The sequence below is a fragment of the Puma concolor genome, chromosome B3 (assembly GCF_028749965.1).
Source record: "Puma concolor isolate L17-30 chromosome B3, mPumCon1.1.hap2, whole genome shotgun sequence".
Taxonomy (NCBI): Eukaryota; Metazoa; Chordata; class Mammalia; order Carnivora; family Felidae; genus Puma; species Puma concolor.
Genome location: NC_141672.1, coordinates 89,301,456 through 89,316,166, shown reverse-complemented (window position 1 = coordinate 89,316,166; position 14,711 = coordinate 89,301,456). Strand labels below are relative to the sequence as shown.

General features: G+C 40.7%; 1 protein-coding gene across 3 annotated transcripts; it reads left to right on the top strand.

Annotated features, from left to right (window-relative positions):
* The first annotated feature begins 87 nt into the window (after positions 1 to 87).
* CATSPER2 (cation channel sperm associated 2) lies at positions 88 to 14,654 on the top strand. Of its 3 annotated transcripts, none has more exons than XM_086710560.1 (13): positions 88 to 342; positions 815 to 961; positions 1,467 to 1,640; positions 1,832 to 1,900; positions 6,792 to 6,964; positions 7,473 to 7,628; positions 7,906 to 8,030; positions 9,520 to 9,698; positions 9,913 to 10,012; positions 10,331 to 10,387; positions 12,597 to 12,841; positions 13,201 to 13,368; positions 14,517 to 14,654. In XM_086710560.1, exons 2-13 carry the CDS (start codon positions 817 to 819, stop codon positions 14,546 to 14,548), a joined length of 1,623 nt encoding a protein of 540 aa, XP_086566686.1. In that variant the 5' UTR covers positions 88 to 342; positions 815 to 816; the 3' UTR covers positions 14,549 to 14,654. The 3 variants fall into 3 exon arrangements, with proteins under 3 accessions (XP_086566686.1, XP_025775561.1, XP_086566685.1); XM_025919776.2 differs by lacking the exon at positions 88 to 342 and adding an exon at positions 349 to 616; XM_086710559.1 differs by lacking the exons at positions 88 to 342; positions 1,467 to 1,640; positions 1,832 to 1,900 and adding an exon at positions 349 to 616.
* The last annotated feature ends 57 nt before the right edge of the window (positions 14,655 to 14,711 follow it).

The following is a 14,711-nucleotide window of genomic DNA, read 5'->3' as shown; positions in this document are numbered from 1 at the left end:
CTGCGTCGGGCGGGCGGGACCAGCTGGTAACCGCCGAGTGGCCGGAGCGCGGGGCGGGGCTGAGGCGGCGGGTTCCCGGGCTGACCGGGCTGGCCGGGGGCCTGGGCTGGGGGCCGGGGTCCGGGGGCTGGGCCTGGGCCTGGGGTTGGGCCCGCGGCGAGCCAGATCTTAGGGAGCAAGTGGGGTAGAGTGGGGCGGGGCAGGGCCGAGCTGGAAATGGGGCGCTGCAGGGCTGGGAACCGACCCTGAGCTCGTCTTGCGTGGGGAGAGCCGAGTTCAGAGGGCGCGGGAGGCGGAGACGTGAAGTCAGGGCTGAGTGGGCGGAAAAGAGCCTGGGCTGAGGTGAGGCCCAGAAGCGGGTATTGACAGATGGAGCAGGCATCCGAGGAACACACTTGGGACGGAACACATTTTCGTAATGTCAGGCTGCTGCAACTTGTCCAATTCCTCTTGGTTTGTCTTTCGGAGGCAGCCCTGAGTCCCTCACTGCCTCACCACATTGCATTGCCTGATTACCTCAGGTCCCGGTGGTGCTCCGATTTCCTCTTTGTCCAGCCCTGGGACTCCTTCCCTGTGGCTGCTACTCTTAATGAGAAACGATGTGACACAAGTAAAGGTGCCTGGCCACTTGGTCTACCGTGCAATGTCTCTATTAGGACTCTCAGCTCCTTTTGTTTAAAAAAAACCTTGAGTCTTGGTACAATGTGTTTGACTTCTTAAGGGCAAAGAAGGTGGGAGAAGGGGAGGGAAACTTCTAATCTTTGCTGCAACTCCAATAATGAAATGACTCTTGGTTTTTCCTTTATTTTAACAGACATGGCCACCAGTCACCCAGCAGGACACGTGCAACTGCCCCGAGCTGATGCCATACGTTCACGTCTCATTGATACTTTCTCTCTCATCGAGCATCTGCAAGGCTTGAGCCAAGCTGTGCCACGACACACTATCCGAGAGATACTTGGTCAGCATTCTGTTTCTTAACTAGCATAAATTTAAAACTCCCCTTCACACCCTCAAAAGAGTAGGAAGCAGAAAGACAATTTTAAGGATGAAAAATTCAGGGACGATTGGTTTGGTTGCTAGTTTGTAAATGATACCAAACTTGATAAATTAAGGGCTTTATAAGTAAAGCTCTTTGAACCCAGGAGATAGGACCCATGTTGCTCACTTTTAGGCCTAGGATAACTATTAGCTCTGGCTGATTTGGAAGTTTCTACCAAAGACCCTGAAAACTTTGAGGGTTGAATCTGTGCCTTTTCTCTTGGGCATTGACAGTGTTGGTCATAAGCAATGTATTAGCTCTTACTTCAAACTAATGTCAGTTGCTGTAAGAACAGCAAGGCAATCCCCTGCATTACAGGACCCGTTATGTAACCAGTATTCCTGCCCCGGTCCTACCTGCTCTCCATATCACCCAGAGACTTCTCTTTATGTTTATCCACTGTGCCCTTTATTTTCTGTTATAGATCCTTCCGGTCAGAAGAAGCTTATGTTGGGAGATCAACACCAGCTTGTGCGCTTCTCCATAAAGCCTCGACATGTAGAACGTATTACACGTGGCCGGAGACTGATGAGTAGGCTTCATGTGCGCTACAGTCAGAGGCCACCTCTTTCCTTGTGGGCTGGATGGGTCCTTGAGTGTATCCTTTCATGCCCCTCACTTTTATCCCATGCCTTTACTGTCTCTCTTGCCTCATCATCTGTCCGATGACTGACTTTCCCTTTTCCAAACTCCATTTTCTTCTCATCCTCACTGGTTCTATTCTTACCCTTATTATTTCACCTGTATAAAAAAGAATTCCACTCTGGATGTTTCCTTAAGAGAAAACAGGCCCTCTCTTCACAAACTTCATCATCTTTCTCATCTTTTTGAATACAATCGTACTGATGGTTGAAATAGGTGAGAACTGACATTAAATGAAAGAGGAAGTGGCTATGAGTCATTTTTCCTATAAATTGATCATTTTTCATTTCTCAATGTTACTTGAATTGTGATAAGGACACCTATATTGAGTCTCCTGGAGTATAATTTGTGCAACTGTTAAGACCTGGAAACATTTGGAGGGCTTTCAAAGAGTATGGTAGATACAAAGCAAGCTAGACATTGAAGAATATAATAGAGTTACACGAAACCAAAGATGGGAAGACCAGTTATATTTCTTGTGTCAGTTTAGTTTAATATTTGTTTGAATTAGCCTTTTGTATTAGAGGTATTGGTTGGTGCTTGTCAGTAACTGATATCACATTTACATTTTTTACAAGTATGTCAAATATTAAGTACAAATAAGAAAGCTCACAAAGTGTGTAAAGTTAGACACAACTAAAATATTGGATGAGCCGAAACATGACTTAAGAGTAAATGACTCTAAAATCAGTCCTAAATTATATGAAATGTATTAGAAGTAAAAGAACATCTGGAAAATCAGTGAGATCATTTGATTATCACCTCAAACAGATTGCTCAGAAATGAAAAGGACAGTATTTACTTCCTTGTTTCATCCTCACTGTTTTGAGGAACTTTCCCATTTAAAAATCCTTTAATGTAGGAGCACCTGGGTGGCTCAGTCGGTTGAGCATCCAACTTCAGCTCAGGTCATGATCTTGAGGTTAGTGAGTTTGAGCCCTACATCAGGCTCTATGCTGACAGCTCAGAGCCTGGAGCCTGCTTCTGATTCTGTCTCCTCCTCTCTCTGCTCCTCTGCTGCTCATGCTTTGTGTCTCTTGCTCTCTCTCAAAAAAAAAAAAAAGATATTTAAAAAAAATTTTTAAGTATTTTAATGCAATCAGGTCAAAGATATTTAAATATACAATACTTGATGTCATTGATGCACTACAGTATACTATATACTTTGAAGTATTTTATTTTCTCCCCATTGTGGTAAGGATTTTGAACTAAGTCACCCACATTTCCAATTTCTTTTATGATAACTGGCATGTATTTGCCTTGAGGGGTTAGGGATGTAGTCTTAAGCCTTGGAATAAAGTAAACAGCAATAAATGTATGGGATTTCCTAGATCTAATGGACAAATCAAAATAGAATACCCCTCTAGTTGGTAAAACAGCTGGATATGAAAGATGATCACTGTGCCATAGGATAGGTAGGTTGCCTGAGTGGGAATTACCTGACAAGTTCAGGAAAATTGTATTAAGTACGTTCTCATGGTAGAAAAGCAGGAGGGATTTTGCAAAGGGAAAGAATTTGTGACTAACAGATTTCTTTGAACAGGCTAATTCATATGATAAATGTTAAGACTGTTTAGGCTTTAAAAATTTTTTTTCCAGATCACAGAGAATGTTGTTACAGATGGGGGAAAAATCATAATTAACAAGCAGTTCTCTAGATGAAAGCTCCCCAATCTTTTTTGTCTTGTGATTTTGTCTCCCAGTTAGCTCTAAACTTGAAAATCTCCCTAGGACTTTTAATCATTCCATTATTTGTATGTGATGTAAAAATTTTTTTTAATATTTATTTCTTATTTTTGAAATCATGAGCGAGGGAGGGGCAGAGAGAGAGGGAGACACAGAATCTGAAACAGGCTCCAGGCTCCAAGCTGTCAGCACAGAGCCTGACCCAGGGCTCAAACTCAAGAACCGTGAGCAAACTCACAAACCGTGAGATGACCTGAGCTGAAGTCAGACGCCTAACCGACTGAGCCACCCAGGCGCCCCTCAACTTGCTTCTTTTTATCACATGCAAATTGGGGCACCTGGGTGGCTCAGTCGGTTGGTTAAGCATCTGACTTCAGCTCAGGTCATTGTCTCATGGTTCATGAGTTTGAGCCCTGTGTTTGGCTCTGTGCTGACTGCTTGGGGCCTGGAGCCTGTTTTGGATTCTGTGTCTGCCACTCTCCAGCTCATGTGCGTAAGCTCTCAAAAGTAAAAACTTAAAAAAAAAAAGGAAGTTGAAGTAAAAATAATGCTTTAGACTAGCATATTATTCAATATTGTGTTTTAATGTATATTATATAATGTAAAAAATTATGTTAGCTTATTTTCATTTTTGCCATCTTATAAGTGATTCGTGCTGTTTTTAAAGTAAATGTATGATTTCTTCATAAATGAATTTTTAAAGGCCATTATATATTGTTTGGTCCTGAATCAAATATATTTATTTTACGTATTATGTTTTTAAATGTAATTTTTTGTTCCTTTTTAAAAATTGAGATATATTTGACGTATTTCATTATATTAATTGCATAATAATAATTATGTATTATATGTTAAGTACATGTTAAGGTGTAGGTGTAAATTTAATTACAAATTAGGGTGTAAAAATTAGAAAAAATCTACTTTCACAGTGATATTGGTAATTCTACTTTTCATTTTAAACATCAATTTGGCTTATTTTTTTAATTTTCACATTTTGTTTCCAAATGATGAGAGGGAGAAAAGTAAGAAGATTTGACTCATTTGCAATCCGTTTTCTGAAAATAACACATTGCAAGTGTGAATAGTCTATTTCTAACAAAAAAAAATTTGTGTATAATGTCATTACAATGTTTTACATTGAGTTTGAAGTTCTAGAGATATCTTGTACTATATATAAGAATAATTCTGCAAGTTTATCTCAACATGATCTTCATCAGTTTCTATAAACTGCATTTATCTGATCAAAAACTTTATATAGCATTAGTGTTCCTTGCTTCATTGTGGATATAATGAGCCAAATCTTCTTTCTTTCCTGCCCCCATCATTTTTTAAAGAAAATATATAAGGGGCCCCTGGGTGTCTCAGTTGGTTAAGCATCTGACTCGTGGTTTCAGGTCAGGTCATGATCTCATGTGTTCATGAGCTTGAGCCCCTCATTGGGCTCTTTGCTGACAGTGTGGAGCCTGCTTGGAATTTTCTCTCTCTTCCTCTTTCTCTGCTCCTCCCCAACTTGTGCTCTCTCTCTCTCTCTCTCCTTCCCCAAATAAGTAAACATTTTTTAAAAATTTTTAATAAAACACATGATTTGTCCACAAATGAATTCATTTAGTTATTTTAAAACATTTTTAATGTTTGTATTTATTTTTGAAAGCAAGAGAGTGAGCAGGGGTGAGGTGGAGAGAGGGGGACAGGGTGTCTGAAGCAGACTCTGTGCTGATAGCAGAGAGCCTGATGGGGGGCTAAAATTCCCAAACCATGAGATCATGACCTGAGCCAAAGTTGAAGTTGGATGCTTAACTGACTAAGCCATATCAGTTATTTTGGCATGGGAATGAAATATATTTTATGTATTATATGTTTTTAAATTTAATATTATGGATATAACCAGACAAAAAAACAGTAGCAATTTCAAATTGTTTAAGTGTCAAAATCTACACAGCAGTTTATGTTGTTCAGAGTGACTAAGTATGTTCTTCTAATCTCCATTAACAGCCATGATATCAGTCATAGTGTATTTGGAGGCTCTTAGATTGTTCCATTTCAAAGGGAAATGTATCAAATTATTATTTAGCTTTTTTTTAAGTTTATTATTTTGAGAGGGAGAGAGCATGTGCACGCAAGTGGGGGAGGGGCAGAGAGAGAAAGTGAGAGAGAGACTCCCAAGCAGGCTCCCCACTGTCATTGCAGAGCCCAATGTAGGGCTCGAACTCATGAACCATGAGGTCATGACCTAGGCCAAAATCAGAGTCAGACACTTAACCAACTGAGCCACCCATGCGCCTCCCAAATTATTATTTAGCTTTTAAGCCTATTTTTATTTCATTGTGTTTTTTTTTCCTACAGCATGGTATACACCTATTAAATACATAAAAAAAATAAAGAGGCTGAAAGATAAAGGTGATGTTGAAGTATAGCAATTAGCAAACAGGATTCTAGAGAGAAAGTATAGGATTTAATTTGCTTTGCTGAACAAAATCAGTTTTAGAGAAGAATGGGAAAGTTTTAAAAGCTAACAAATATAGAACCAAAAATTTTCTTATTATAAAGTATTTTTTAATGTTTATCTATTTTGAGAGAGAGTGAGTGAGTGAGTGAGTGGGGGAAAGGCAGAGAGAGAGAGAATCCCAAGCAGCCTCTGAGCTGCCAGCACAGAGCCCAATGTGGGACTTGATCTCACGAACTTCAAGATCATGACCTGAGCAGAAACCAAGAGTCAGACACTTAACCAACTGAGCCACCCAGGTGCCCCTCAAAATTTTTTTTTTATTATAACTCAGTATGTCCTATGGATCTGGCTTCTTGTTTCTACTTCCCTTACCAAGCACTTTCCATATCATGGCGCTACATTTTCATTCTATTCTCAAGACCCATTGCTTCTTTGTGAAGTTTGGGACCGGGGTACCAGTACAGCAGACAGTGTTGGTGGTAGTGAAAAAAGTAATCCCTTGGTGTCTCTGTGACCCCAGAGTGGGAAGGTAGTGACTTGCAGCTGTTAGACATATCAATACCAGCAGGAGATGAGTTGTAGCTATTTTTCACGGTCAATTCTGACCTCCCCTATATTTCACAGGTTGAAAAAATACTGGTGTTAAGAAGAGAAACAAAGTGGCTCAGTTGGTTTAGTGTCCAACTTTTGATTTTGGCTCACATCATGATCCCAGAGTCATGGGACTGAGCCCTGTGTCAGCCTCTGCACTGAGTGTGGAGGTGTGGAGCCTGCTTACGATTCTCTCTCTTACCCTGCCCTTCTCCCTCACCTGCACACTCTCTCTAAAAAAAAAAAAAAAAAGAAAAAAAAAAGAAAAATGAAAAATAAAACAGCAGTGGGCACAACTGTAGTTTATAATAGTTTCTGATCTGATCATTCTATATTATTCAGCCTCCCAGTTCCTTAACCTTTATTTGTCTTTCACTCTCACAGAATTGCTTGAATCCTCAAATACCAAACTGTGGTCACTGAAGCTGAGTCTGGAGGTGGCAGCTTGGTTCATCTTGCTTATTTTCATCTTGGAGATCCTTCTTATGTGGATATCCAGCTTTTTCCTCTTCTGGAAGAATGCTTGGAATGTGTTTGACTTTGTTGTCACCATATTGGTAAGGATAGGTATCCTGAGGAATAGTGTGGTGGGTTGAGGAATAAGCCTAGGTCAATGAAAATGACAAGAAAAGTTAATTAGATCACAAGACGAATTTCATTATTTTGATTTTTTTTCTAAAACTAAAGTCAGTCATTGCAGGAGTTGTTGGTATTAGAAGCAAGACAGAATCAAACCGCAACATTAACCCCAACAATAACATCTGCCTGTTACTAAGCACTTATCAAGTGCCAGGCACTGTTGTGTTTTACATGTATTTTCTCAGTTGAGCTCCACAGCAACCCAATGAGATAAACATTATATTAATCCCCTTTTTATGTTTGAGCAAATTGAAGTGCAGAGTTTAAGTTATTTAGTACAAGAAGGCTAAATAGGAAACAGTCCCCAGAAAATGCTATTCAAGGGATAATGCCCAAGGAAATATGAAGAAGATGAGATAAAGAAGGGGTAACTGTGCATGGGTGCTTTGGGGTATATTGTACTCATAATCTATGTATTTCCTACAGTCCCTGCTTCCTGAGGTTGTGGTGCTGGTAGGGGTAACAGGCCAGTCTGTGTGGCTCCAGTTGCTAAGGATATGCCGGGTGCTAAGATCTCTCAAACTCTTTGCACGATTCCGTCAAATTCGAGTCATTATTTTGGCCCTGGTGAGGGCCCTCAAGGTGATTTGAGTGCTGCAGCTAAACCAAGTGGGCAGGGTGGGTAAACATGGGAGTTTAACATAAAACAAGTCTGGGTGTGTCAGAGAAGGCAATGAAAGACCCTATGAAATACCATTGGATGAGAAAGGGCTGGGGAAAGCTGCTGTGGGCTAGAGATAACTGGGCTTGGGAGTGGAAGTGAGGGTTTTGGTGGGAGTTTGCCAGGGTGGGCTTGACTTTGCTGTAGGTAGAATCAGCCTAGTCTGGCTCAGTGCTAACTTGGGGTCATGGCCTCTAGAGTATGACCTTCCTCTTGATGTTGCTGCTCATCTTCTTCTACATTTTTGCTGTGACTGGTGTCTACTTCTTTGAGGACTACACCCGTTCAACTCGCCAGGACCTGGAGTACCACATGTTCTTCTCGTAGGCAGGACTGGGGGAATCCCGGGTGGGGGGAGAGAATTTGGGCAAGAAACTGGGAACCTAGTCCAAAGTAAGTAATACAAAAAATATAGTCTATTTTAAGAAACTGGAATAGATCATAGTAAGGAGAAGGAAAGAGACAGCAAAAGAATAGTGAGTGGTATTAGCTCTGATTTTGAGGATAGGGTGACTAGTTCCAGGTTTGCTCTGGGTTTTGAAATTTAAACATACCCTCATCAGCCATCTTTTTTTTTTTTTTTTTAATTTTTTTTTTCAACGTTTATTTTATTTTTGGGATAGAGAGAGACAGAGCATGAACGAGGGAGGGGCAGAGAGAGAGGGAGACACAGAATGGGAAACAGGCTCCAGGCTCTGAGCCATCAGCCCAGAGCCTGACGCGGGGCTCGAACTCACGGACCGCGAGATCGTGACCTGGCTGAAGTCGGACGCTTAACCGACTGCGCCACCCAGGCGCCCCTCATCAGCCATCTTTAAATAGCAGTATATTTTAGTGATTAAGCTCTGGTTTCTATGCCTCAGTTACCTCTTCTGAAAAATGAGAATAATTGTAGCACTACCTTATAGCATAAGACTGAGGGATAAAAAGTAATGCATCTTTGCACTTAGAATGGATTTTAACACAATAAGTGATCAACACCTGTTACTATGACTCTCAAACACGTCACTGGTTTTACCCCAAAGTCTCAGTATGGGCATTACACATGCACACACCTATACACATTCAAAAGTAAAATCCTGACAAGATCTTTGTCTAGAGAACACCAACTGCTAGTAGAAAATCAACTGGATTTAGATGAGATAGTTACGTATTAACCGGAATCCAATCTTGCCAGCACCTCTTAGGTCTCAGGCTAATAGGTAGCTTTGTAAGAGTATTAAGTTAGGGAAGTCCTAAATATTCATCCTATTTAGGCCCTGATATTTTCAATAAGTTGTATTATGGAGAACTAGGAAGGAAAGAAGGAAAATTTATATACCTTCCTGAGACCTTTTATGACATATTCATTATTATTAATTATTTGGGATCACGTGTTTATGTCACATATCTGTCTGTTTACCTAAGAATCACTTCATACCAGAGAACTAAATAGGAATGATGTTTGCCAAATTTTGAAGTGATCTTTTAGGTGAAGGCCATAGAACAGTGAAAAACGATGTTACAAAAGAGATACGTAGTTGGTGATTTATTCAATTTTTTAAAATTCAGCCAGTACCTATTTATTGAGCACCTACTATGTTGTAGGCACTAATGGAATAGTGAGAGATATTCTTGGATTATTCATGATAAAGGAAAACCTAATAAAACAACCCTGACTGAAGAATGATTTGCTAAAAAATTGATAGAAAAGAAGCTGAAGTCAGAGCAAACTACAAAGAAATGTTATGTTGCTTTAAGAGTAGGAAAGATACCATATCTGAGAGATTTAGATCTCTGTTCTGTCTGTACCCACAACTCCTTTTTCTTTAGGGACCTTCTGAATTCCCTGGTGACAGTATTCATCCTCTTCACCATGGACCATTGGTATGCATTGCTTCAGGATACCTGGAAGGTGCCTGAAGTCAGCCGTACCTTCAGCAGCATCTATGTCATCCTTTGGTTGTTACTTGGTTCCATTATCTTTCGAAATATCATAGTAGCCATGATGGGTAAGCACAAAAGAGGTGAAACTTGGTTGAGAGGGGTAGTTGGGAATAAATTAGGGTGAAAACTAGAATTAGTAAATTATGTATAGAGAGAACCTGAGGTAGCAGGAAGGCTTGGGGCCTGGAATGGATATTTCACTTGGTTTCTCCCTACCCAAGCCCTCTCCTCAGGTCTATTCACCACTGTCTCCCAACTCCTAATGGCCCTTTTGGGCAGTTACTAACTTCCAGAATATCAGGAATGAGCTGAACGAGGAGATGACACATTTGGAGGTTCAACATAAAGCTGACATATTCAAGCGGCAGATTATCCAGAGGTCTGCTTTCCCATTTTCAAACCCAAGTTTAGTTCTGAAGAGTATCCTGACCTCATTCCCTGTTTCTACTCCTTGGCTTTGACCCCATTTTTCCCTTTGTGACAGAAAATTTACCCCAGGGTTAGAATTCCCCGCCTCTAGAACATTGCCTGATTCTTTATTCACCATTGGGACTTCCCCATTCATTTTTACCTTTTTACTATAATCTGTTCTCCTCACTCAGTTTTCTTCACTTTATGATCTGAATTCTTTTCTTTTTTCCATACTATGCTGCACCAGTATAATTCTCTTCACTGTTCTGTGTTTTTTGCTCTGCAGGAGACAAAACCTGTCCCCTGAGGCACTGAGGTCAAGCCTTAGCAAAATGGATGCCAGGTTAGGAGAGTTTGTGTGAACTGAGATGGACACACAAGCAGGGAGAGGGTAGAAAATCAAAGATAAAGATTGACTTTGAGAGATAATCCATTTATTCAATAACTACTTATTGTAGTGAGTTGAATGGTAGTCCCCAAAAAGAAATTCCCATGGCCTAACCCCCTGGAACCTGTGAACATGACTTTATTTGGAAAAAGGGTCTTTGCAGATGCAGTTAAGTTAAGGATCTTGAGATGTGATCATCCTGGATTATCCAGGTAGGCCCTAAATGCAGTGACAAGGGCCCTTATAAGAGACAGAAGAGAAGAGGAGAAGGAGATGTGAAGATGGAGATGGAAATCAGAGTGATGCAACACAAGCCAAAGGAAGCCAGTGAATGCCAGGCAACTGCCAGAAGCTAGAGCAAGCAATGAGCCTTCTCCCCTAGAGCTTCCAGAGGGAGTATGGCCCTGCAGACACCTTAATTTCAGACTTCTGGCTTCCAGAATTGTGAGAGAATACATGTCTGTTATTTTAAGCTGCCAAGTTTATAGTAATTTGTTGCAGCAGCCATAGGAAACTTACACAAGTACCTTCTGTGAAACAGATCTTATTCTAGACTGTGAGTGTTCAGCAGTGGACAAGAGAGCAGAAGGAGAAATAAGAAACTCATTCATCCATTCAAGACATAATTATTGATGTAAACATTTTTTTTATTAAGTAATCTCTGAATCCAACATGTGTCTTGAACTCACAACCCCGATATCAAGAGCCATGGGCTCTACTGACTGAGCCAGCCAGGTGCCCCAAGAAATAATTATTGAATATTTATTAGGTGTTTGGGATATATCAATGAACAAAATAGACAATAATGCCTGTTCTCATGGAGCTTACATATGAGCAGGGGGAAAGAGATAATAAACAATGAATATATAAAATAAGTAGACTACTATATTAAAATATAAGCATTGTGAAAAAATAAAAATAAAATTAGAATAGGTTAAGGGAGATTGGAATATAGAGTGGAGGTTGCATATGGGTTATAATTTTAAACAAGGTAGTCATGATGGCCTCATTGAAAAAGTAATGACTGAACAAAGACTTGGAGACGAGGGGATTACTGTGTGGATATCTATGGAAAGAATGTTATAGGCAGAAAGAACAGCTAGTACAAAGGCCCTAAGCCAGAAGCATTCCCAGTGTGTTTGAGAAACAGCAAAGAAACCACTGTGACCAGGGGGGATATTGATAGATTATGAGGTCAGAGAGATCACGGAGACCTGATCCTGTAGGGCTGTGAGGGCCATTGCAGGGACTTAGGCTTTGACTCTAAGTGAAATGGGGAGCAGAGCCATGACATGAAATGACATTTAAGAAGGATCATTCTGGTTGCTGTGTTGATGATGTGCTATAGGAGAACAAGGGAAGGAGCAGTGACAAGTTAGAAGGCTGTGAAGCTATCCAGGCAAGAGGTGATGATGGCTCAGACCAGAGTGCTACCAATGAGAAAAGATATATTTTTAAGGTAGAATCAACAGGATTTCTTGATGGATTGGATGGGGTATAAGAGAAGTGTTAAGAAAGACTCCAAAGTTTTGGCCAGAGCAGCCAGAAGGATGGATTAGCTGAGATGAGGAAGGCTGTGAGTGGAAGAGGTGTGATGGGCAAAGAGTTCAGTTTGGGTTGAACTTGAGATGTCTGTTAGACTTGCAAGTGATGATATGTGAGTAAAAGTTGTACATACAAGTCTGGATCAAAGAGTGAAGTCTGGACTAGAGGTTTAAATTCACATTTAGAAGACATTTAAACTCAGGAGAAGAGAGCACTAAAGGAGTGACTGTAGATGAGGAAGATAAAAAGGCCAAGAGCTGAACCTCGGGACCTCTCAAGAGATATAATTGAGGGGGCAAAGCTATAGTTGTGGTGTAACAGGCATAGAACTATAGAGTGAGGAGCTAAAATGTGGCAAAATAAGGTGGGACGTGAAATGTAGAAACCTGAGTAAAATGGAGCACAGAAGCTATGTGGTGAGGGGCAGTAATAGGGATATACCACATGGAATAATTGAGGTTGGAAGTGCTTACAAGCTCAAATTTTGGGAGCAATTTGGCCTTCATTGCCTTAAATCCCACCTTTAGGGGATGGCAAGGTCCAGGGCCAGAATAATGATTCAACTTGCTGTATCTCATAAAGGTATTTAAAGCAATAAAATTTCTCCTTTCACTTATAGAGATGCCAGTCAACAAAGGGAATCTTTGGAGTTATCAACAGCTTTTGAAGAAGAGTCTAAACACAGTGCTGATGAAGAGGGTTCAAGGGCATCTGTATCGAAAACAAAAGAGTCCTTGTCAAAAATGAAAAAGTCTGCCTCTTCTTCCTCCTCTTCCTCCTCCTCCTCCTCTTATTCTTCCTCCTCGTCTTCATCTTCCCTCAATTCCTCCTCTTCTTCTGACTCCAGATATTTAGACTCCATTGGTAAGCAGAGGGTTTCTTCCATTTGAATTCAGACTTCTCCAGAGACATGCCATTCTTAACAGGACCTCTCCCACTATATCTACTTCCCAGTTTTCTCCACCAGTCTGACTTTGTGGTCTTAATTGCTTTCTTTGTGCTTTCTTTCATTTCCCCTGTACTTCTGCTTCACTTTGGATAAGTGTGACTGTGGCTGTCTTTGCTTATTGTAAAAAGTGGTCTCTTAGGGATGTACTCTTTTCCCTCTTTGCTTCCTGTTTACTCTTTCATCCCTGCGTTTTCCCCCACACCATAGGATCTTTTAGCTCTTACCCAACTTCCACAGACCTATATTTGTTTTTAAGAACCATTCCTCCCTCCAGGTCAGTTGGACTGGGAGACTCATGTGCACCAGAATCTGCCTGGGTTAATGGAAATGGATCAGGATGATCGTGTTGTTTGGCCTAGAGATTCACTCTTCCGATATTTTGAGTTGCTAGAAAAGCTTCAGTACAACCTAGAGGAGCGTAAACGGTTGCAGGAGTTTGCAGGTATGGATTTAGGGCAGTCATGGGGACCAGGGGTTAAGTACATTGGAGTAGCATATATAACTGGGGAGAAGGAGGAGGGTGTGCACTATTTTGGCATTTCAGCCTCTGAATTTCCACCTCAGACTTAAAAAGGCAAATCCTTGGTTTGGAGTGTCACATCCTTATGTCCTTATTTCTTAGAATCCAGAGAGAATCTGAGAGGTCTGCTTCACCAGTAGGGAAAATCTAAATCCTATAAGGTCGGACAGCTTGTTTCCCAAGAGGAACATGTCTAAATGCAGTTGTTGGGTATTAGGATAAGGTGGGCTGTTGCTCGATTTGTGCAGTCCACTCCTTTTTGCAAGCATTTCTTCTCTTTGAAGGGCATGTTTCAGACCTAAGCAGTAGGGCCTCAGGCTCAAGTTGGATAGCTGTGGGGATTAGAGAGCAGAAAGCTCACAAGTACCCCACTCTCCCCAACCCCCAAAAGAGGTTTATAAATTACAGGCTTTTCCTTTCAGCTTGTTCTAGTGTCAGCCCAGGCAGAGAGAAGTATGTATGTTATTTAAACAGCAGAATTAATTTAAGCAGAAAATTGCTTGCTCAAAATTATTTTCCCTAAATTTCTCCCTTGCAATTTTACCACATAGAGATGAATTTTGAGTTAATAAATTCTCCTTCTAAAAATACAAAAACTGGAAGAGTTAGGGGCCATTTTTTACCATTTGATATGGATTAGTGGTGTCTTTCTTATACCATTGAGTTGAAATCAACTCAATGTGAAAATAACAGAGGGAAGAGGAATGGGTTTGTGGTGGGTACACAAGGGCAATAAGAGGAATTTATTACATTGGAACATGGAATTTAGAGCAGGATGTCAAAGACAGGCTTTGCCTAGTTCAAAATGTTGCCTAAGGTTAATCCTGCTCTTTCGAGTTGTCCTCAGCCCTGCCTTCCCACTTGTTCTCTTGTTCTCTGGGAAAAGGAGAAGAAGGAGCAAGGTAGCTTCTTTAATCTGGGTTAATTCATCTATGGCAAAGAGTACAGACTCATAGGGCTTACTATAAGTAAAGATTAGTGAAGATTTGTGTGGGAAAAGCAGGGTCTTCAAACATTTGCATGTCCTGAATATTTTTAACTTTTCAGCCTCACAGTCTCTTTCTTTACAGTGCAGGCACTGATGAACTTTGAAGACAAATAAAGCTGACAATGGATGGCTTCGATTTCTTTGGCAGAAGTTAATGAAAGAAATAGTTGGGAATGGAGAATTCTGAGTACAAATGTCTAATAAATACTGTTGATAACTGCTTAGTGGTCTGTCTCTGAGACATTGGGGATACTGAAAGGTATAAAGTTAGGTGGGG

Coding starts and splice junctions, on each gene's coding strand:
- CATSPER2 (XM_025919776.2), top strand. CDS start 370: ATGGAGCAGGCATCCGAGGAACACACTTGGGACGGAACACATTTTCGT. Junction 1,901..6,791: donor CGTACTGATGGTTGAAATAG/GTGAGAACTGAC, acceptor TCACTCTCACAG/AATTGCTTGAATCCTCAAAT. Junction 8,031..9,519: donor GAGTACCACATGTTCTTCTC/GTAGGCAGGACT, acceptor CTTTTTCTTTAG/GGACCTTCTGAATTCCCTGG.